The sequence below is a fragment of the Piliocolobus tephrosceles genome, chromosome 7, assembly GCF_002776525.5.
Source record: "Piliocolobus tephrosceles isolate RC106 chromosome 7, ASM277652v3, whole genome shotgun sequence".
NCBI classification, from domain to species: Eukaryota; Metazoa; Chordata; class Mammalia; order Primates; family Cercopithecidae; genus Piliocolobus; species Piliocolobus tephrosceles.
In genome coordinates this window covers 54,787,268-54,811,938 of record NC_045440.1, presented here as the reverse complement: position 1 = coordinate 54,811,938, position 24,671 = coordinate 54,787,268, and the positions used below count along the sequence as shown (strand labels likewise).

Sequence of the window (24,671 nt, the reverse complement as noted above, 5' to 3'; positions counted from 1 at the left end):
TGAAATTTTTTGACTTACAGAAAACTTGCATGGATGATAGAAAGAATGCCGTATCCTTCATCCATATCATCAATTTTTAATATTTGCCATATTTATTTTATCATATTCTCTCTTTTGCTTTCTCTATTTGCACATACACAAATTATTTTTTTCTGAACCATTTGAAAGTAGGTTGACTATATCATGCTCTTTTACCCTTTAAATACTTGTGTGTATTTCCTTACTGCAAGCTTATTTTTTTATGGAATCATAGTATACGAAATTTAGGAAATTTAACATTGGTATAGTATTTTATGGTTTATGTTCAGGTTTGTCAATTGTCCCAATAATGTTTTTTATAGTTTTTTTTTTTTTTTTTCTTTTTCTTTTCACCTCCAGGAAAAGATCCAGTTCAGGATCACATAGCTAGTTTTCTTTTTTTTTTTTTTTTTTTGACATGGAGTCTCACTCTGTTGCCCAGGCTGGAGTGCAGTGGCACGATCTGGGCTTACTGCAAGCTCTGCCTCCCGGGTTCATGCCATACTTCTTCCTCAGCCTTCCAAATAGCTAGGACTACAGGTGCCCGCCACCACACCTGGCTAATTTTTTGTATTTTTAGTAGAGATGGAGTTTCACCGTGTTAGCCAGGATGGTCTCAGTCACCTGACCTCGTGATCTGCCTGCCTCAGCCTCCCAAAGCGCTGGGATTACAGGCGTGAGCCACCGAGTCCGGCCTCACATAGCTAGTTTTCTAATTTGAAATCATTCTTAAGCTTTTCTTTATCTTTTATGAAATTGACATTTTGAAGAATACAAGTACTCCTTCTCCTTTGTTTTTCCCCCAAGGCAGAAATGTTCTTTCTCATTTGAAGACCAACCTTTTTACTTGGGTTCATGATTTTACTTTTTCTTTGTTTTTGGTCTGTGATATTTCACTATCAGTTATCACCTCTGTAGGAAATGTACATAGGGTCCTAGCCCAACAAATATGAATTCCCTCCCCTTAAATCTTATTTTGGGGTTGTCAATTTTTTGTTGATGTATTTCCTAAAAGTAAAATTTGAAAGGAAAGAAAATTAAACACAATTTTGTCTTTCACGTAATTGCACAAACTCAATAAAAAAAATTACTTGTGGGCCATGCTTTAAAATTTTATGTATGTGTGTGTATATATCCTGCCCTTTCCCCCTCATTCCTGGTCCCCTGCCTCAAGTAGGGATAAAAGAAACAAGGTCATTTCCTATAGAAGAAAGTATGTATGCCTCCTGAACATGTGGAGTTTAACTTTTTATTTTGACATAATAAGTGACTCACAGAAAATTACCCAAAAAAAAAAAAAAGTACAGAAAGGTCTCATGTACCCTTTATCCAGCTTCCTCCTGTGGTAATATTGCATAACTCTCATATACAGAATCTCAACCAGGAAATTGACATTGATACAATCTACAGACCTTATTCAGATTTCATCCGTTTTTACTGGCACTAATGTGTATGTGGGGGCGTGTATGTGTGGGGACATGTGTCCTTCTGAGCAATTTTATCCTATGTATACATTCATGTAACTATCGCTAATGTGTATTTTAAAATACTTTCATGCAAAGTGAGTATTTTATCAAATTATGCAAAGTGAGATTTTTATCAAATTCATAATGAGCTTAAAAAAATGGAACTTGGAGGCCGGGCGTGGTGGCTCAAGCCTGTAATCCCAGCACTTTGGGAGGCCGAGACGGGCGGATCACGAGGTCAGGAGATCGAGACCATCCTGGCTAACCCGGTGAAACCCCGTCTCTACTAAAAATACAAAAAAACTAGCCGGGCGAGGTGGCGGGCGCCTGTAGTCCCAGCTACTCCGGAGGCTGAGGCAGGAGAATGGCCTAAACCTGGGAGGCGGAGCTTGCAGTGAGCTGAGATCCGGCCACTGCACTCCAGCCCGGGCGACAGAGCAAGACTCCGTCTCAAAAAAAAAAAAAAAAAAAAAAAATGGAACTTGGATACGTTATACAATATGCAGAAAATGACCAGTTATAATGAATGCAAAGTAGAATTGGATTTTGGTTTAAAAGTAAAGTAGGAAATATATTCAAGGTAGAATTTCCCACGTTTTTAAGTTGGATCTTTGAAGCAGGTTTATTCCCCTATACCCCGCCTTCCCCACCACTTTTTTTGTTTTGTGTGGAGATAGGGGTCTTGCTATGTTGCCTAGGCTAACCTCCAGCTCCTGGGTTCAAGCAGTCCTCCACTTCAGACTCCTGAGTAGCTGGAACTGTAGGCATCTGCCACTGCCCTCCTTTGTTACTTATTTATTTATTTATTTATTTATTTGAGACAGAGTCTCACTATGTTGCCCAGACTGGTCTTAGACTCTTGGGTTCAAGCGATCCAGCCTGTCTCGGCCTGCCAAAGTGTTAGATTTATAGGCGTGAGCCATCGCGCTTGGCCCATCCTTTGTTTTTAATAGCATATTCCATATTTGAGGTATACCTGCTTTTTTCTCATGATTAGATCAGGTTGTACATTCACAGTTGGAATACTATATAAGCATGTTATGTCCTTCTCAAGGTATCATATCCAGAGTCATTGGTGGTAATTTTGAGAATCCAGTCAAAGCTACACTGTATAGTGTATTGTTTTTCCTCTTGTAGCTAATAGCCATTCTGTGGGAGACACTTTTAAGATCCTGAAACTGTCTTACACCTTAACAGATCTTTCTCCTCCCCTCCCAGTTTAGGATCTGTTGATTTTTTTGCTCAAACCAGTCTTTGTAGTGGTAGTTGCAAAATTGTGATTTTTCTGACTCCTCTGCTTCAGTACTTATAAAATCATCATTCTTTAGAAGAAGAACCTTCTGGCCGGGCATGGTGGCTCATGCCTGTAATCTCAGCACTTTGGGAGGCTGAGGCGGGCAGATCGCGAGGTCAGGAGATCGAGACCACCCTGGTTAACACGGTGAAACCCTGTCTCTACTAAAAAAATACAGAAAAACTAGCTGGGTGTGGTGGTGAGCACCTGTAGTCCCAGCTACTCTCGAGGCTGAGGCAGGAGAATGGTGTGAACCCAGGAGGCAGAGCTTGCACTGAGCCAAGATCACACCACTGCACTCCAGCCCGGGCAAGAGAGTGAGATTCCATTTCAAAAAAAAAAAAAAAACCACCACCACCTTCTTTTTTCCCTTAGCTATTTATCTGTTAGTGTAGACTTGCAGGTTCCTTTTCTGTACAATGGATTGTAATACATTACTATTCAAATTTAATTTGCATAAATTTTACCCCTACTATAATTTTACCTATGCTGTGTGGATACTTAATTTATATTACCTTTTTTAATGAAAATACTTTGTTTTTCTATCATAACTACTATTTTTATTGGTTTCAGAATAATTTATTCAGTTGACTATACTATATTTTAGTTGATCACTTGCCCGTTGTTAAATTTGTTATTGTTTTTAACTTTGTGGCGGTTGTAACTGACGTCTTGATGTACATCTTTCTGCCTAAAGCTTTTTCTTTACATTGTTAGCTAGATTTCTACATTTACTATTACTGCTACTAGGTAGCACATTTTTGAATACTTAAGATATGCCAAGCATTGACCTGTATTAATGCATTTAATCCTCACAACAATCCAATTTGGTAGGTGCTATTATAATCTCCATTTTATGATGAGGAATCTGAGGCATTGAGCAGTTAAATACCTTGCACACAGTTGAATCAGTGATGAATAGCTAAGCTAGGACTTGATTGCAGACAGCTAGAGTCCAGAGCTGGAGCACTTCCTTCCCTGCTAGCTGTGCTGTGTTGCCCACAACACCATATCAGATAGTAGGGATGCTTCTGAGGCTGTTCATGCCTGTTACTGCTGTGCTTTCCAAAAGGATTGTACTAATTCACTGTGCCAGAGCAGTGTGTGAGATAGTTCTGTGTCCCTTTGGCAGCATGGGATCCTTGCTGGATCATATTTCATTGTTACATCAGTTTTCCCTTTTAAATGCTTTCTACCCTATTACTTTTGGACCATTTGTTAGTCCTTGCCATGTGTCATTATTACTTCGGTTTTCAGGGTTACAGTACTGTAGCATCTTTGGGATTTGAGCCTTCAAGGTAACTATTGAGAATAACAAGGAGCAGTAAAATTATGTGAAAACTAAAGTGTATGTGCATGTTTTATCAGAGGGCTTGAATTGTATTTTAGGTTTGACAGACTTCAAGTTTACAAGATGAGTTCTCCAGTTGTGATTTGAACCTTTCTCTTATCAGTGATTCTCATCCAGATAACTATATATTAGAGTTGTCTAAGGAACTTTAAAAAATAATGATGCTTGTGCCTCACTGCCAGAGATTTGGATTGAGTGGATCTGGTTTGGAGCTTGGCATGAGGATATGTTTAAAGGCTCCCTAGGTGATCCTGCTATCCAGTTGGATATAGTTTCTTCTATATTCTATACAGAGAGATGTGAAGAATTGAAAAAATTCTTTATGTAGCCTTTATTGCTTATGTAGGGAGCCAAACATAGTTAACTGGTGTACTTTATACGTTAGACCCAAACGTTTTTTGAACTTAGCTTCAAGGCTGTGTGTTTTGTTTTTGTTTTTTTGAGACAGGGTATCACTCTGTCATCCAGACTGGTGTGCAGTGGTGCAGTTATAGCTCATTGCAGCCTCAAATTCCTGGGCTCAAACGTTCCTCCTGCCTGAGCTTCCTGAGTGGCTGGGACTACAGGCGTGCACCGATTTTTTTTTTTTTTTTTTTTGAGACAGAGTCTCACTCTGTCGCCCAGGCTGGAATGCAGTGGCACAATATCGGCTCACTGCAACTTCCTCCTCCCAGGTTCAAATGATTCTCCGACCTCAGCCTCAGCTGGGATTGCAGGTCTGCACCACCATGCCCAGTTAATTTTTGTATTTTTAGTAGAGACAGGGTTTCACCATATTGGCTAGACTGGTCTTGAACTCCTGATCTCAAGTGATCCACCTGCCTCAGCCTCCCAAAGTATTGGGTTTACAGGTGTGAGCCACCACATCCAGCCCCAGGCAGGCACCAGTTTTAAAATTTAAGGCTGTGTTGATTGATTTAAAAGTGAATGTTTCTTTTGGCTGTTAAAATATTGCACTGACTCAACCTATTTTATGTACATTATTTCATAATATGTCATTGCTTACCTTTTTTTTTTTTTTTTTTTTTTGAGACAGAGTTTCTCTCTGTCACCCAGGCTGGAGTACAGTGGCACGATCTCGGCTCACTGCAACCTCTGCCTCCCAGGTTCTTTTTTTTTTTTTTTTGAGACGGAGTCTTGCTCTGTCGCCTGGGCTGGAGTGTAGTGGCTGGATCTCAGCTCATTGCAAGCTCCGCCTCCCAGGTTCATGCCATTCTCCTGTCTCAGCCTCCCAAGTAGCTGGGACTACAGGCGCCCGCCACCTCGCCCGGCTAGTTTTTTGTATTTTTTAGTAGAGATGGGGTTTCACCATGTTAGCCAGGATAGTCTCGATCTCCTGACCTCGTGATCCGCCTGTCTTGGCCTCCCAAAGTGCTGGGATTACAGGCTTGAGCCACCGCGCCCGGCTGCCTCCTAGGTTCAAGCGATTCTCCTGCCTCAGCCTCCTGAGTAGTTGGGACCACTGGTGCGTGCCACCACGCCTGGCTAAGTTTTTGTATTTTTTTAGTAGAGACGGGGTTTCACCATGTTAACCAGGATGATCTCAATCTCCTGACCTCGTGATCTGCCTGCTGTGGCCTCCCAAAGTGCTGGGATTACAGGCATGAGCCACCGTGCCCAGCCACCTCTTTAGGTCTTAAAACTTGTGTACTCTGTATTACTTTATAGATAATTTAAGATAGAGAAGGTGCTGGGTAGGTCTTACTCATCCTGAGGTATTTTCTATGAAAGTGTTTTTTGTTTACCCATATCAGAAATATTTATATTTTGGATACTACCTTAAATTTTCTAACTTTATGGAAATTTATTAAAACAGTATTGCTGTGTATGCTTTATGGTTTTATTTTTATTTTATTTGGCTTTATTTTGAGACAAGGTCTGGCTCTGTCGCCCAGGTTGGCATGCAGTGGCGTGATCTTGGCTCACTGCAGCCTCCACCTGCTGGGCAAAAGCCATCCTCCCACCTCAGCCTCCTGAGTAGCTGGGACTACAGGTGTGCACCACCAAGCCCAGCTAATTTTGGTATTTTTTGTAGAGACAGAGTTTCATCATGTTGCCCAGGTTGGTCTCAGACTCATGAGCTCAAGTGATCCACAGCCTCCCAAAATGCTTGAATTACAGGTGTGAACCACTTCACTGGCCTGTGCTTTCATTTTTAAAGTAGCAGTGCAGATATTTCCATATTCTTCCCATCTCTTTGTTCCATATACTTTCCTCCCTTTAGGTTCCCATGGCATATGAATTTGTAGTTCCCACCAAATGAGGGAATTTATTTGGGAGTATTGACTGAACTTGCATTGTGAAAAACAGTACATATGCTAATAGCTTCATCAAACTTCGTCTACTTGTAGGAAACTTAGAGTTTTAGTTCATGTTGTTGTGCAACTAGCCTGTTAACATGCAGTATTTTAGTTTTTACGAATGCTAGCAACTTAAGAGTTTTCATAATTTTCAGATGGGCCATCAGCTGAGAAAGACCTTGATGAAAAGAAAAAAGAACCTGCAATTACATCGCAGAACAGCCCTGAAGCAAGAGAAGAAAGGTACTTCACAGTATAGACATTTATTTATATTGAAAGTCATAGTTTTACTTCCTGCATCAATTCCCCCCGTCTAATGTTCCCCTATCTACACTCCTTTTTTTGTTTTCTAATCAAATGGAATTAGTAAATGTATATAGCCAAGTATTCTAATTTTTTTTCAGATTTCTTGAACATTTGAGAGGTAGAAGACATTGAATAAATAAGTAATTTATATTGTACTTAACAAGTTTAATTGAATGGGATTGCTGGGATAGGCACTGATAGAATTGATAATAGAGGTAGTAATTAGAGATTCAAATGGTTACTTCCTCTATTTACCACATTTCTTTTTTAGATTTATTTTGGCCCTTGATCTCATTCTCCTTTGCATGCTTTTTTTCTTCCTTTCGAATTTAGCAATTTTGTGGCCAGGCACGGTGGCTCACGCCTGTAATCCTAGCACTTTGGGAAGCTGAGGTGGGAGGATCACTTGAGGTTAGGAGTTCGAGACCAACCTGGCCAACATGGTGAAACCCTTTCTCTACCAAAAAAAAAAAAAAATTAGCCAGGTATGGCAGCATGTGTCTGTAGTCCCAGCTACTTGGGAGGCTGAGGTGGGAGAATTGCTGGAACCCAGGAGGCAGAGGTTGCAGTGAGCCAAGATCATGCCACTGCACTCCAACCTGAGCAATGGAGTGAGACCTTAAAAAATATATATATCAATTTGTTATAAGAACTTAAAATGTGAAGTTCATTAACGAAGAGTTCAGATTGTTCCTCACCTCCTATGAGGCCTTTGCATGTGTTCTTTCCTATTACATATCATGAACTGTGCAGTATTGGACATGTTGCCATACGCATAGTTGGTTAAATACAAATCGTTCCTCTGTTCTTGGGAACCTGGTAGGTTAACTGTCAACACTGATTTAAAGCAATGGTTCTCGAAAGTGCGGTCCCTGGAAGAGGACAGAACCTGACAGCTTGTTAGAAATAACAGATTCTCAGGCCTCATCCTGTAACTACTGAATCAGGAATTCTGGTGGGGAGGGGCCTACATACCTTTTTGAGACACAGTCTGGCTCTGCCGCCCACGCTGGAGTGCAGTGGTGCGATCTCAGCTCACTGCAACCTCCACCTCCCAGGTTCAAAGCAATTCTCCTGCCTCAGCTTCCCAAGTAGCTGGGATTACAGGCGCCCACCACACCTGGCTAATTTTTGTGTTTTTAGTAGAGATGGGGTTTTGCCATGTTGGCTAGGCTGGTCTTGAACTCCGGATCTCAGGTGATCCACTCTCCTCAGTGTCCCAAAGTGCTGGGATTACAGGCGTGAGCTACCGTGCCTGGCCTTTTTTATTTTTTATTTTTGAGACAGAGTCTTTCTCTGTCACCCAGGCTGGAATGGCGTGATCTCGACTCACTGCAATCTCCACCTCCTAAATTCAAATGATGCTCCTGCCTCAGCCTCCTGAGTAGCTGGGATTATAGGTGTATACCACCACACTTGGCTAATTTTTATATTTTTAGTAGAGACGGCATTTCACCATGTTGGCGAGACGTCTCGAACTCTCAACCACAGGTGATCCACCTGCGTTGGCCTCCCAAAGTGCTGGGATTATAGGCGTAAGCAACCGCGCCCAGCCATGTTGAGGTATTTAGGACATTAAGGCTACTGCTGATTTTAACTTTGTTTCTCAATATTTTCCCAAAATTGATCATGCACTGCTCATGTTTATGTTAATGTCTCGTACACTGTTTTTTGTATTTGTATTAACTATATTAAATATATATATTAAACATATTAACTATATTAAAAAAGGTAAGTCAAAGGTGGGCTTAAACAGTGGTTGTTAATAAAGTTTATGCAATTTTTTCTAAATTATATCCGTTTAGTTTTCTTGAATCTGGAATAGTTTCTCAGTCTCTCGTCTTTGTCTTTATTATTTTATTTTATTATTATTATTATTATTATTATTATTATTATTTTGAGACGGCGTCTCGCTCCGTCGCCCAGGCTGGAGTGCGGTGGCGCAATGTCGGCTCACTGCAAGCTCCGCCTCTGCCTCAGCCTCTCAAGTAGCTGGGATTACAGGCGCCAGCCACCATGCCCGGCTAGTTTTTTTGCATGTGTGTTTTTTTAGTAGAGACGGGGTTTCACCGTGTTAGCCAGGATGGTCTTGATCTCCTGACCTCATGATCTGCCCGCCTGACCTCCCAAAGGCTGGGATTATAGACTTGACCCACTGCTCCCGGCCTATTTTGTTTTTTTTTGAGACGAAGTTTTGCTCTTATTGCCCAGGCTGGAGTCCAATGGCTCAATCTTGGCTCACTGCAACCTCTGCCTCCCGGGTTCAAGTGATTCTCCTGCCTCAGCCTCCCAAGTAGCTGGGATTACAGGCATGTGCATCACACCCGGCTGATTTTGTATTTTTAGTAGGGACGGGGTTTCTCCATGTTGGTCAGGTGGTCTCGAACTCCTGACCTCAGGTGATCCACTTGCCTTGGCCTCCCAAAGTGCTGGGATTACAGGTGTGAGCCACCATGCCCTGCCTTGTTTTCTTTTTTTTTTTTGAGATGGAGTCTCTCTCTGTTGCCCAGGCTGGAATGCATTGGCACAATCTTGGCTCACTGCAACCTCTGCCCTCCAGGTTCAAGCGGTTCTCCCGTCTCAGCCTCCCGAGTAGCTGGGATTAGAGGTGCACGTCACCACACCCAGCTAATTTTTGTACTTTTAATAAAGATGGGGTTTCGTCATGTTGGCCAGGCTGGTGTCAAACTCCTGACCTCAAGTGATCCACCCACCTTGGCCTCTCACACTACTGGGATTACTGGCGTGAGCCACCATGCCCAGCCTCTTGTTGTCTTTTATCAGTTTTACGTGCTTGACGTGTAGGTATAGAACCTCTCTGCAAAAGAAAATTACTGTGTATGAAGTCTGATAAAGTAACTGATTGGTATCTATCTACACACGCCCCCCAGTCCCCCCTCCCCACACACACAGAAATACAAGAGGATTGAGAAGGATCAGAATGTAGGAAGTGGGACCAGCAATAGTGAAACTAGTGAGGAAAAGTTTCTCCCAGTCCGTATGGGCAGTTTCCCTTGGTTCTTGGTTTCTGTGTAGCATTTGGCTGCAGACACAGAGAAGCAAAAGCATTTAATCAAAGTGTTTAAGAAGTGGGTTTTTGGTTGGGTGTGGTGACTCACACCTGTAATGTCAGCACTTTTGGGAGGCGAAGGTGGGGGATCACTTGAGCCCAGGAGTTTGAGACCAGCCCGAGCAACATAGGGAGACCCTGTTTCTACAAGTAATAGAAAACATTAGACAGGTGTGATGGCACATGCCTGTGGTCCCAGCTACTTGGGAGGCTGAGGCAGGAGAACCGCCTGAGCTTGGGGGTCATGGCTGCAGTGAGCCATGATTGTTTCACTGCATTCCAGTCTGGGTGACAGAATGAGACTCTGTCTCAAAAAAAAGAAAAAAGAAAAAAGAAAAGAAATGGGTTTTGGGGCCTGGCACGGTGGGTAATGCACTTTAGAAGGCCAAGACGGAATTATCACTTGAGGTCAGGAGTTCGAGACCAGCCTGGAGAACATAGACCCTTTCTCTACCAAAAACAAAAGGTGGTTTATTTGTTTGTTGGACTGTTTTTTGGAGACAAGAGTCTTGCTCTTTTACCCAGGCTAGAGTGCAGTGGCATAGTCAAGGCTCTCTGCAGCCTCAACTTTTCAGTCTCAAGCCTGCCCCCCACTTCAGCCTCCCAAGTAGCTAGGACCACAGGTGCATACCACCGTGTTTGGCGACCCCGGGTCTCACTATTTTGTCCAGGCTGTTGTTGAACTCCTGGGATTACAGGCATGAGCCAGCTTACCTGGCCAAAAAATATTTTTAAAATTAACTGGGCATGGTGGCATACACCTGTAGTCCTAGTTACTCAGGAGGCTGAGGCAGGAGGATTGCTTAAGCCCAGGAGTTCAAAGCTGCATGAGCTATGATGGCACCAGTGTACAACTCTTGCTCTGTTCACCACTATGAAAAGTCTTGCTCAATTGCTCAGGCTGGAGTCTTAAAAAAAAAAAGAAATGGGTTTTTAAACATTGGTTTGCTCATTTGTTTATCACTGACAGGCATTATGCTACATAATGAAAACATAAAGAAAAGTAAATCCTAGTTTTTGTTCTTGAGGAACTCAGTCTGATAGAGAGAAAAATGTATGAAAAGTCATTGTATACAAACCTGTGTGAATCAATATTTTGGGAATACAGGGGGAAATCACTAAGACTTCAAAAAGGAGCTGACTAAATTTAGAAGGTACTAATGACCATCTTACCCACAGGCACCTGTTTGTGAAGTTTAACAGTGGTTATGTTTTGGAGAGAAGGCAAGGGAGTATGTTCTTGCAGCATTGCAGCAAGTCACATCTATGGATGGTGGATGATTTAATCAGTCTTTGAAAAGTGTTACTGCAGCTGTCTTAAATGTGATAAAGCTTAATTGTAATCATGAAGATTATTTTAGAAAGAACCCATTTTAGTGATAATCCAATGTAAGAAGCTACTCAGAAGCAATTGAAAGAATTAGGTTGACTGGAAAATTATAAAACTTCCCAAATGTTCATACTGAGGTGATGTTTCTGGGGAGAAACACACCATTTTGTAGCCTCACGACTCATCATTACACATGGTATTTGTCTCACTGGGGACCTCACTAAGTGGAACAAGGTTTTTCTTTTTCTTTTTCTCTCTCTCTTTTTTTTTTTTTAGTTGGAGTCTTGCTATGTCACCCAGGCTGGAGTGCAGTGGTGCAGTCTTGGCTCACTGAAACCTCTGCCTCCTGGGTTCAAGCGATTCTCCTGCCTCAGCCTCCCAAGTAGCTGGGATTACAGGTGGGCACCACCACGCCCAGATAATTTTTGTATTTTTAGTAGAGATGGAGTTTCACCATTTTGCCCAGGCTGGATTTGCTGGCCTCAAGTGATCGCCTGTCTTGGCCTCCCAAAGTGCTGGGATTACAGGTGTGAGCCACCGTGCCCTGCGAAACAGGATTTTTCTAGCATTTTCTCTCTCACTCTCTCTCTGTCTCTAGTTTTGGTTGATAGCTGTCATTCTCTGGCGTGATCCTGGGAGGCGGAGCTTGCAGTGAGTCGAAATGCACCACTGCACTCCAGCCTGGGTAACAGAGCAAGACTTCGTCTCAAAAAAAAAAAAAAAAAAAAAGGCTGGCCTGTAATCCCAGCACTTTGGGAGTCTGAGGTGGGTGGATCACGAGGTGAGGAGATCGAGACCAGCCTGACCAACATGGTGAAACCCCCTCTCTACTAAAAATACAAAAAACTAGCCAGGCGTGGTGGCGGGTGCCTGTAGTCCCAGCTACTCGGGAGGCTGAGGCAGAAGAATGGCGTGAACCTGGGAGGTGGAGATTGCAGTGAGCTGAGATCGCGCCACTGCACTCCAGCCTGGGCGACAGAGCGAGACTCTGTCTCAAAAAAAAAAAAAGAAAGCCGTCATTCTCTGGTCCCATCCCTTCATCCCTCTCCTTATACCAAGATCATTGCTTTTCATTTGTTTTACTGAGCTATAATGGGTATTTTCTCTATTAAAAATATTGCTTAATATTTAAAATGAGAATCAAAGATAAAATGTTTAGTTTTAAAAAAAAAGGCACGATACTTGTCTCTTTACTAAATTGTAAACTTTTTCACTTCTTTTTAATCTGTATGCAGGCAATTTTTTTCCCCTCATATAAAGGTCACTGAGATACTGTGTCATTTATTTGGGCCCCAAAGTTTGTTTTTACAGCATGATAGTAATACTGTTACTTTGAGAGGATTGTTCTTGATTTCTTTTTGGGGTGTTTGTGTGTGTGTATTTCAGTACTTCCAGTGGCAATGTAAGCAACAGAAAGGATGAGACACATGCTCGAGATACTTACGTTTCATCCTTTCCTCGGGCACCAAGCACTTCTGATTCTGTGCGGTTGAAGTGTAGGGAGATGCTTGCGGCAGCTCTTCGAACAGGGGGTAAGTCCAGCGCATGTTATTTCTTAGCCCTTTGGTCACCACCACCAACTACTGCCATCTCCAACTCCATATTGCTGTTTGATGAGTGTCACCCTGTGGATAGCCCTCCCACTGCTGCTTAGCTCGGAGAGAAGTTGTTGCTGATAGGGGTCTGTTAGGGGGAGAGAAGGAGGAATACTGGGGCATTTGCTTATTACTACGTAATTGTAAGAAATAGATTCCCTCTAATACATGGATGTTTTCCCTGAATTCATAGTAATGTATACTTTTTTCTCACAAATCTTTTGTTTCTCCACAATTTAATCTGCAAACTGTGTACGCTGATCTTATATTGAGAGTTAACAATACTGAATTGTTAAATAGTATGGCATACAGTATGAGCGTTTTCCATTTTCTACTTAAGAGAGGGATGAGTCTTGATTTATGTATGGGAGCTTAATTTAATTTGAAAGTATCCAGTATTAACATGTAACATTTTGGCTTTAAAGTTTTATATACAGGAATATTTACATTTTATACGAATTCATCCTTTTTCTTTTCTCTCATTCTGCACCATGGCTACTTTGACCTGTATTTCTCCTTACTCTGCCCTTTCTACTTTGATTTCCTTACTGTCTCTTTATATATATATATATATTTTTTTTTTCTCTTCCTAGTTTATTTCTTTCTTTTGAATATTCATATAGGAGTCTTCTGAGTGTGTCTGTATATGTGATTGGCAGATTAAATGAATGGTTTCTTTGCATTGAAGCCTGAGTCACAGGAGAGAAGACAGTTCTTTCTGTAACTTTCTTTACTCTCTGCTGGAGCAGCCAGAATTTATGGAGTTATGAAAGATGAATTGCCTGCTAGATCAGTTACTACCTATGCCTGAGGGATCAGGAGTCGTCAGTGCAGGAGGACTGTGGGTATCAGGTGAAGCCCAGAAAAGGAGTCTAGTCGGCAGTGAAGTGACCAGATTCTAACCAACTAAACCGAACGACTTCTTTATGTCAGGCAAATGGGGTTTAAGAAATAGAAATGCAGTTTAATTACCTGGTATTAGAATTTTCTTTTAATCTGTTATAATAACTTGACAATTCTTTATGCCTGTTTTTAGATGACTACATTGCAATTGGAGCTGATGAGGAAGAATTAGGATCTCAAATTGAAGAAGATATCCTTTGTGTGTATATTCATAATTTTTTTTAATAAGTAATATTTATTGAACATACACAAGTGCCAGGCATGGTTTTACCTGCGGTAGTCCTTTCAATGCGTTAGGTGCTCTCATCCTATTTTACAGAGAGAAAACAGAAGCAGAAGAGGATTGGTCATTTTTGTAGATCACACAGCCTGACACTGACAAGGCTGGGATTCCAGTGTAGGGAATTTGGCTCCAAGTCCACGATCTTGACCACCACGCTAGACTTTTTCCTTCATGATGAAGCTGAATGAGCTAGAAACAGCAAAGTTTGAAAGGACCTGGCTCTTTGGAAACTGAAATATATAAATCCCTGGTAAAATTGATTCAGATAGCAGGAGAGTGAAAATGTGATTGAGAACGAGAAAGGCAAACCGATAACATAATTAGAAGAGATTACAAAATACACGAGAACATGAGTGTAACTCATTGGCAATTCAAAAACCTAAGGAATTTCGCTTTCCTAGCAAAATACTAGTGTCCAAGATTGACTTCATGTACTTGGAAGGATAGGCTGTGTTATATTGTGGTAACAACCTTGAAATTTCAGTGGCTTAACACCACAAAGGTTTCTTTCACAGATTAAACTGGACAAATAGGAATTTATTTGTCCTATATGTTCAGCACAGGCTAGCTGAGGACTCTGGGTTTTGGGTCATTGTCCTCTAGGACCAGGCCGGTGGAGTGGCCATTGTGAGCTGGTGATGTGGCAGAAGGTAAAAGGGATAAATTGCATACTGGCTTTCAAAACTACTGCCAAGGAGTGACATCTATTCTGCTACCAGCCAGACAAGTCACTCGGTATCACACAACTTCAAGGGGTCATAATTGTTTTAAGAAATCTGCTAGCTTAATTTTTCCTGCTGGTATAGAATTCAAAGTCTTATTCTTCACTTTCTGTCTTGATTGTATTGTTTTCTTGGAAAGGAGAGGGACATCTATATCATTTTATTTGTCTTGTTTTTCCTGTTATTCAAAAGCGAAGTATAGTATTGATGGCTTTGAAAATTTTCTGCCTTGTAAATTGAGAATGTAGTGTCTGAATTTAAGTTGTGCAAAAGGGCATGGAAAGTATACACACGTAAATGTGAAAACTTCTCAGTTAGGGGGACCTCAGAGCACACACAGTCACCTGAGCTCATTATCCCAGAGGAAACATGTTCATGCTGAGCACCGGGAAAGGGCTCCAGGAAAGGGGTACTGTGTGTGGGTAGGGGCAGGGAGCATCTAGGCGGCTGTGTAACATGGGATTGTCCTAGTTGAGGAAATGGCCATATTAGGAAGGGAGCTATTCCAGGGTTCAGCTTTGGCAGTGACCTCTTCTGGAGAGAAGAGCCTGCTGAGGTAGCTCCTGCTGAGCTGGGGGAGGAGATGAACCCTCATGGCCATGTTGAATGAATGGTCTCTTCTCAGAGACCCTACTGGAACTGTGTAACCAGAGACTTTTAGGATCCTTAGTAGAATTCAGATTTGGGCAAGTAAAGCTTGAATAAGTTCAAGTTTCTTTTCAAACATATGCTTTCTCATGTTGAGTACTTGAGTTACTTTTTGAAACCCTGTTGACTTGCATACTGTTGGCACTAAACATTTAGGAAATAAAAGATGACTAGGCTGGGCGCGGTAGCTCACGCCAATAATCCCAGCACTTTGAGAGGCCAAGATGGGTGGATCACCTGAGATCAGGAGTTTGAGACCAGCCTGGCCAACATGGTGAAACCCTGTCTCTACTAAAAATACAAAAATTAGCCGGGTGTGGTGGCAGGCGCCTGTAATCACAGCTACTCGGGAGGCTAAGGTAGGAGAATTGCTTGAACCCGGGAGATGGAGGTTGCAGTGAGCTGAGGTCCAGCCTGGGTGACAGAGTGAGACTTTCTACCCGCCTTCAAAACAAACAAGCAAACAACTAGTTTACAATGTAAAAGTAATATCACTATTATTTGCCAATTACCGTTCAAGGAACTAGATATAGTACCTTGTTTTTAACATATTCTAGGCCGGGCATGGTGGCTCACGCTTGTAATCCCAGCACTTTGGGAGGCTGAGGAGGGCGAATCACAAGGTCAGGAGATCGAGACCATCCTGGCTAACATGGTGAAACCCCGTCTCTACTAAAAATACAAAAAAATTAGCCGGGTGCGGTGGCGGGCGCCTGTAGTCCCAGCTACTCAGGAGGCTGAGGCAGGAGAATGGCGTGATCCCGGGAGGCGGAGCTTGCAGTGAGCCGAGATTGCGCCACTGCACTCCAGCCAGGGGGACAGAGTGAGACTCTGTCTCAAGAAAAAAAAAAAAAAAAAAATCCAAACTGGAAACTGGAAACAGTTGTTATGAATTACTTAGAAATTTCAGGTTTTTTTTTTTTTTTTTTTAAGATGGAGTGTTTCTCTGTCACCCAGGCTGGCATGTAGTGACTTCATCTCAGTTCACTGCAGCCTCTGCCTCCCCGGTCAAGTGATTGTCCTGCCTCAGCCTCCCGAGTAGCTGGGACTGCAGGCACCTGCCACTATGCCCAGCTAATTGTTTTGTATTTTTAGTAGAGACGGGGTTTCATCATGTTAGCCAGGATGGTCCCAATCTCCTGACCTCGTGATCCACCAGCCTTGGCCTCCCAAAGTGCTGGGATTAGAGGCATGAGCCACCGTGCCTGGCCTCAGGAATTCTTATTTTGGCAGAATAGGAAAAAAAAATGATTTTGTTTTTATAATTTTACCTTTTTTCCTTAACGGCCTGGTACCTATATATCAAGAAATAAGGAATACAGACATGAAATACAAAAATAGAGTACGAAGTAGGATATCAAATCTTAAAGATGCAAAAAATCCAAATTTAAGGAAAAATGTCCTCTGTGGGAATATTCCTCCTGACTTATTTGCTAGAATGACAGCAGAGGTGAGTATGCATGAATCTGAGGTTTCTATGATGTGATTCTCTGTTGTGAAGTGTAAAGCCTATTATCATCATAGACTACTATATAAATATTGCATATGTAATAAATTTCTGTTATTCTGGTATATACTAGACAAATACTTAAGGTGATTATATCTTTTGTCAGTACTTTGCTCCTTCTCCAGCTGTTTCCATGCTTTTAATGTGATTACATTAAATTATTGTTTAAAAACAAATGTGTTTTACTTTTTGTTTCTTTGAGACTGAGTTTCACTCTTGTTGCCCAGGCTGGAGTGCAATGGCACGATCTTGGCTCACCGCAGCCTCTGCCTCCTGGGTTCAAGCGATTCTCCTGCCTCAGCCTCCCGAGTGGATGGGATTATAGGCATGCACTACCACGCCCAGCTAATTTTTTAATTTTTCGTAGAGACGGGGTTTCTTCATGTTGGTTAGGCTGGTCCCGAACTCCCAACCTCCAGGTGATCTGCCCGCCTCAGCCTCCCAAAGTGCTAGGATTATAGGCGTGAGCCACCATGGCTGGCTGCCAATTGTTTTACTTTTTATGAATTCATATAGAACCAGAGAGTTGAATCTCTAATTGCAAGTAAACTTTGTAAGTGCTAACCTTTTTTCATGATTAAACACTATAAAATTGGTTACACCATATTGATTATTTCTTTTTTTTAAATTTGAGATGGAATTTTGCCCTTGTTGCCCGGGCTGGGGTGCAACGGCTACTGCAACCTCCGCCTCCCGGGTTCAAGCAATTCTCCTGCGTCAGCCTCCCAGAGTGCTAGGATTGCAGGCTTGAGCCACCGTGCCCATCCTATTGATTATTTCTTAAATTTTAATAGGGAATTATAGAAAAAATGAAATTTGTAGCTTGCTATTTATAGACATGGTTGTTCATAGATATTAGCTATATTGCATCTATAATTTCACTGTTTTAGTAAACATTCAAGAGAGTGAATTTTTCTTCTGTACACAAACATACCTCAGATATGTTGCAAGTTTGGATTGGAATGCTGCAATAAAATGAATATTGCAGTAAAGTGACACAAGAGTCACACAAATTGTTTGACTTTCTAGTACATATAAAAGTTATGCTTATACTATAATCTATTAAATGTGCAGTAGCATTACACCTAAGAAAACAGTGTATACCTTATACCTTGCTAAACAGTGTACACCTGGCTAAAAATTGCTCATGATCATCTGAGTCTTCAGCAAGTTGTACTGTTTTGCTGGAAAAGGGAATTGCCTGGATGTTGACGGCTGCTGACTGATTAGGGTAGTGGTTATTGAAGGTTGAGGTGACTGTGGTAATTTTGTAAAATAAGACAACAGTGAGGTTTGCTGCATTGATGGAGCAAATATTCATAAAATATTTCTTGGTAGCTTGTGATGCTGTTTAATAACATTTATGCATAGTAGATGTTCTTTCAAAATTGGAGTCAGTGCTGTCACATGATGCCGCCTTATCAACTAAGTTGATGTACTATTCTAAATCCTTTACTGTCATTTCAACAATGTTCACAGCATCTTCATCAGGAATAGGTTCCATCTCAAGAAATCACTTTTTGCTCATCCACAAGAAGCATCTCATCTGTTCAGCTTTTATTATGAGATTGAAGCAACTCAATCACATCTTGAAGCTCCACTTCTAATTTTCCTTCCCATGCTTTCTCCACTACATCTGTGGTTACTTTTTTTTTGGTGGTGGTGGGGGACGGAGTTTCACTGTTGTCGCCCAGGCTGGAGTGCAGTGGTGTGATCTCTGCTCACTGCAACCTCTGCCTCCTGGGTTCAAGCGATTCTTCTTCCTTAGTCTCCTGAGTAACTGGGATTACAGGCGCCCGCCACCATGCTGAGCTAATTTTTGTATTTTTAGTAGAAACAGGGTTTCACCATGTTGGCCAGGCTGGTCTCAAACTCCTGACCTCAGGTCATCCACCCACCTCGGCCTTCTAAAGTTCTGGGATTACAAGCATGAGCCACCGCACCTGGCCCCTCTGCGGTTACTTTCTTCAGTGAAGTCAAACCCCTCAAAGTCATCCATGATGATTGGAGTCAACTTTTTTCAAACTCCTCTAAATGTTGATATATTGACCTCTTCTCAATGAATCACTAATGTTCCTAATGGCATCTAGGATGGTTAATCCTTTCCAAAAGGTTTTCAGTTTAATTTATTCAGATCTATCTGAGGAATTACTTTTTGTAGGAGCTGCAGCCTTACAAAAAGTATTTCTGAAATAATAAAACTTGAAAGTCAGTTGGGCATGGTGGCCCACACCTGTAATCTGAGCAGTTTGGGAAGCCGAGATGGGCAGATCACTGGACCCCGGAGGTGGAGACCAGCCTGGGCAACAGAGCAAATTCCCATCTCTACAAAAAAAAAAAAAAAAAAAAACCAGAAAAATTAGCTGGGCATGTTGTGGCGCATTCCGGTAGTCCCAGGTGCTTCAGGAGGCTGAGTTGGGAGGATCATTTGAGGCTGAGAGGTGGAGGTTTCAGTAAGCTGAGTTTGCGCCACTGCATTCCAGCGTGGGTGACAGAGTGAAACCCTGTCTCAAAAAAAAAAGTAAGTCAGAATTACTCCTGATCCATGAACTGCAGAATGAATGTTGTTGTTAGCAGGCATGAAAATAACATTAATCTCCTTGGATGTCTCCGTCAGATCTATTGGATGACTATGTATATTGATGACTACGTGCATTGTCAATGAGTAGGAATATTTTGAAAGAAATCTTTTTTCTGAGCAGTAGGTCTCAATAGGGGGGGGTTAGAATATTCAGTAAATCATGCTGTAAATAGATGTGCTGTAATCCAGGCTTTGTAGTTTCATTTATAGAACACAGAGTAGATGTAGCATAATTCTTAAGGGCCCTAAGATTTTTTAAATGGTAAATGAGCACTGGCTTCAGCTTGACGTCACCAGATGCCTTAGCCGCTAACAAGAGAGTCATTCAAAGTCCTTTGAGTCATTGAAGCCAGGCATTGACTTCTCTTTAGCTGTGAAAGTCCTAGATGTCACCCTCTTCCAGTATTCATCAACATTGACGATCTGTTGTTTAGAATAGCTGCCTTCATCAATGATCTTAGCTAGATCTTTTGGATAACTTGCCACAGCTTCTCCATCAGCACTTGCTGCTTCACCTTGCATTTTGTACTGTGTTATGGAGATGGCTTCTTGCCTTAAACCTCATGAAACAGCTTCTGGTAGCCTCTTGACTTTTCTTCTGCAGCTTCCTCCTCAGCATTATGCTTTAAGCATTAATGCTTCTCTCTCAGCATTAAAGAGTTAAGGCCTTGTTCTGGATTAGGCTTTGGCTTAAGGGAATGTTATGGCTGGTTTGGTCTTCTGTCTAGGCCACTAAAATGTTTTCATATCAGCAGTAAGGCTATTTTGATCATTATCCATGTGTTCACTGGAGTAGCATTTTTAATTTCCTCCAAGAAATTTTCCTTTGCATTCACAGCTTGGCTAACTGGTGTAAGAGGCCTAGCTTTTGGCTTATCCCAGCTTTCCACGTGCCTTCCTCACTAAACGTAGTCTTATTTCTAGGTTTTGATTTAAAGCGAGAGACATGTTGACTCTTCCTTGTCCTTGAATACTTAGAGGCCATTGTAGGGTTATTAATTGGCCTAATTTCAATACTGTTGTGTCTCAGGGAGTAGGGAGGCCCAAGGAGAGGAAGAGAGACGGGGAAAGAGAGGAGCAGTCCGAACACACACAACATTTGTCGAGTTTACTGTCTATGTGGTCAAAGTTAGTGGTGCCCCCAAAACAATGATAGTAACATGAGAAATTACTGATCACAGATCACCTAACAGATAATAGTGAAAATGCTTGGAATATTGTGAGGATTACCAAAATGTGACACAGAGACATGGAGCGAGCACATGCTTTTGGAAAAATAGCGCCAATAGACTTGCTCAACACAGCATTGCTGCAGACCTTCAATTTGTAAAAAATGCAGTAACTGCAAAGTGCAATAAAATGAAGGACAATAGTGCAGAGCAAGATAAAGCAAAGTATGACTGTAGCTAGTAAAAACTGACACAAGAAGATGACCCTGGCATATTCTGTACATTTCTTGCCTCAAAACTGGAATCAGACATTGCTCCAGAGATCCCTGACTTCTTTTGGGGATGGGGTATAGGCAATGGTATTAGAGACTATAATCTGGTTACTAGAGGTACTCGTAGGTTTACATTGTTCATAGTGTAATCACAACAGCTTCTTCCTGCCTACTGCACACACAAAACCAGTTCACTGAGACTGCGCTATTGCGGTTAAGAAAGAGTTTTATTAACACAAGACTGGCCATGCAGGAGACGAAGTAATTACTCGAATTAGTCTCCGTGAAGACTCGAATTAGTCTCCGGGAGGTTAGGGTTTTATAAGGATAGTTTGGTGGAGACTATTCCTATGACTAGGGAATGAGTGCTGCTGATTGGTTGGGGATGGAATCACTGGGATGTGGGAACTGGTCCTTCTGTACCTCTAGATGAGGGGCCTGAGTTCTGGAGGGCTCAGTCTGAAAAACATCTCAAAAAACCAATCTCAGGTTCTACAATAATAATATTACCTGTAGGAGCAATCAGGGAAGTCACACACTTTGTGCCCTCTGGCCACATGACTCCTAAGCAGTGAGGGATTATAGAAACTATGTCTACATTTTAGCAGAGTTCGGGCCCCTCCCATAATCCTAATCCTCTGGCCTTTCATTAGTCTTGCAAAGGTGATCTCAGGCTCTGAACGAGGAGGCATTGGTTTTAGGGAAGGACTGTTACCATCTTTGCATCAAAGTTAAACTATAAATTCCTCCCATGGTTAGCTTGGCCTGTGCCCAGGAAAGAGGGAAGATAGCCAGCCTGTGACACTAGAAGCCAGATGGAGTCAGTCATGTTCGATTTCTCTATCATAATCTTTGCAAAGGTGGTTTCAGTAGCCTTTAAACAGTACTTAAGTCTGATTTTCATATGTAAACTTTTAAGTATTTGAAGAAATTTTTAAAAGGAATTAAACTTTTACAAGCCCTGGAAGGAAAAATGTTAATTTAATGCTTTTAAAACTTTAAAGGTTGATATGTGGTTTATTATTATGATTAGGCTAATTGATCAAAATATCATTCAGGATATATATATAGAAGGTGTCTGTAACTGAGTGGTATTGCCCCCTACCTAATAGGAAATGGCTAGTGATGAGCTGAAAGAGATGCGGAAAAACTTGACCAAAGAAGCCATCAGAGAGCATCAGATGGCCAAGACTGGTGGGACCCAGACTGACTTGTTCACATGTGGCAAATGTAAAAAGAAGAATTGCACTTACACACAGGTTTGTGATTGTTTATAGATTCTTATTTTTCTATAAAAATGCTTGCAGCTCCTGTTTTAAAATAAATAGCCAAGATAATTGCCAGTATGGTAGTCCCTCACTTATCCATGGAGGGATATGTTCTAAGACCCCAGGTGGATGCCTGAAACCACAGATAGTACCTAACCCTATGTATACCATGTTTTTTCCTATACATATGTACTGATAGGTTTTACTTATAAATTAAGCCTAGGAAGAGATTAACAATAATAACTGTTAATCAAATTGAATAATTATAACAAGATACTGTTATGAAAGTAATATGAGTGTAGTCTTTCTGTCTCTCACAGTGTCTTGCACTGTACTCACCCCTGTTCATTTGATGAGATGAGGCAAAGTGAATGATGTAGGCATTGTGACTTAAGTGTTAGGCTGCTATTCACCTTCTAATGATGCATCGGAAGGAGGCTCATCTGCTTCAGGTGGTCCTGCCTCATCCAGCCCTGATGATGTGGATGGCTAATGGGTAGGTAGCATTATAGTGACATACACTGGACAAAAGGATGATCCATAGTCCACGTGAGACAGAGTAGGATGGTACAGGCTCTCTTCATGCTACTCAGAACAACGTGCAGTTTAAAACTGATGAGTTATTTATTTCTGGAATTTTTCATTTAATATTTTCAGACCACGGATAACTGAAAGCATGGAAAGCAAAACCATGGAAAGGATAACTGGGGAACTAGTTCAAGAGGGGATAAGATTTCTTTCTTAAGTATAAGAGTGATTTCTTTTAAAAACATTATTATTATTTTTTTTTTTTTGGAGATGGGGTCTTGCTGTGTGGGCCAGGCTGATCCCAAATTTCCAGACTCAAGTGATCCTCTCACCTCGGCCTCCCAAAGTACTGGGAATACAGGCTTGAGCCTCTGTGCCTGGCCAGAATGCTTTCTTAATACTGATTCTAGTTAACTAAAACCAACTTGATATATCTATACTGTCATGGAAATAGCTACTGTGAAAGCTGTGTCAAATAAAATTTATAAAGTATAAGAATTAATAAAATGACCATGTTCTTTTTTAAAAGTTCATAAGCAGTTATATTAGTTACTAGGTAAATTGGCCATAATCCTTTTTATTTTGCAGGACTGTATGAGGAAAGTTCTTCACTCTCCTCCACATGGCTTATGGGTACTTTAGACTTAACTGGCTTCTGGATAATTTGTTCCTTTTTTTGTAATATTGATAACTTACATTTATGTCTGATATGACTAGCCTTTTTATTCTTCAACAGCTGAAAACTATGCTATAGTTATTTTGGTTGCATGTGCATATGAGAAAATTGTTTTTATCACTGTCTTAGTTTCATTTGCCAAATAGGTTTTTGTGCTATATCATCTGCTGTAAGCTCAAGATTGTCTCCTTAAGGGAGATAATATTTAGAAAATCTACTGTTTCAGACAGCAGATTTGGGGAATTGATTTTTTTCACTGATAGAACATTAAGCACTTTAAAAATAACATCACTAAACTCTAAATGGGCCTTAAAACAAATTTTGTTGGTAGTTATTTTTGTGGTTAAAAATGCAAAAGGTACAAAAGGTTATGAGTAGAAAATTCCCTTCCCACTTTTGCCTGTGGCCACCTTGTTCTCCCTCCCTGGAAGTACAGCAAGGTTACTAGTTCGTTGTGAAACTTTCTAGGTATTTTATGTGTATACATGCAAATATTTTTGTTTTCCTTTTTCTTTTTTTTTTTTTTTTCATTTATTTATTTATTTATTATTATTTTTTTTTATTATACTTTAAGTTCTAGGGTACATGTGCATAACGTGCAGGTTACATATGTATACATGTGCCATTTTGGTGTGCTGCACACATCAACTCGTCAGCACCCATCAATTCATCATTTATATCAGGTATAACTCCCCAATGCAATCCCTCCCCCCTCCCCCCTCCCCATGATAGGCCCCAATGTGTGATGTTCCCCTTCCCGAGTCCAAGTGAGCTCATTGTTCAGTTCCCACCTATGAGTGAGAACATGCGGTGTTTGGTTTTCTCTTCTTGTGATAGTTTGCTAAGAATGATGGTTTCCAGCTGCATCCATGTCCCTACAAAGGACGCAAACTCATCCTTTTTTATGGCTGCATAGTATTCCATGGTGTATATGTGCCACATTTTCTTAATCCAGTCTGTCACTGATGGACATTTGGGTTGATTCCAAGTCTTTGCTATTGTGAATAGTGCCGCAATAAACATACGTGTGCATGTGTCTTTGTAGTAGCATAATTTATAATCCTTTGGGTATATACCCAGTAGTGGGATGGCTGGGTCATATGGTACATCTAGTTCTAGATCCTTGAGGAATCGCCATACTGTTTTCCATAATGGTTGAACTAGTTTACAATCCCACCAACAGTGTAAAAGTGTTCCTATTTCTCCACATCCTCTCCAACACCTATTGTTTCCTGATTTTTTAATGATTGCCATTCTAACTGGTGTGAGATGGTATCTCATTGTGGTTTTGATTTGCATTTCTCTGATGGCCAGTGATGATGAGCATTTTTTCATGTGTCTGTTGGCTGTATGAATGTCTTCTTTTGAGAAATGTCTGTTCATA

At 41.3% G+C, this 24,671-nt stretch overlaps 1 protein-coding gene across 2 annotated transcripts in view; it reads left to right on the top strand.

Annotated features, from left to right (window-relative positions):
- TCEA1 (transcription elongation factor A1) overlaps positions 1 to 24,671 on the top strand; it is a 73,071-nt gene that overhangs the window by 23,763 nt on the left and 24,637 nt on the right. For both annotated transcript variants that reach the window (XM_023184203.1, XM_023184204.1), the window contains exons 4-8: positions 6,585 to 6,672; positions 12,522 to 12,667; positions 13,767 to 13,823; positions 16,582 to 16,736; positions 21,928 to 22,074. In XM_023184203.1, coding sequence (XP_023039971.1) covers positions 6,585 to 6,672; positions 12,522 to 12,667; positions 13,767 to 13,823; positions 16,582 to 16,736; positions 21,928 to 22,074 — 593 coding nt within the window. The remainder of the gene's footprint in view (positions 1 to 6,584; positions 6,673 to 12,521; positions 12,668 to 13,766; positions 13,824 to 16,581; positions 16,737 to 21,927; positions 22,075 to 24,671) is intronic.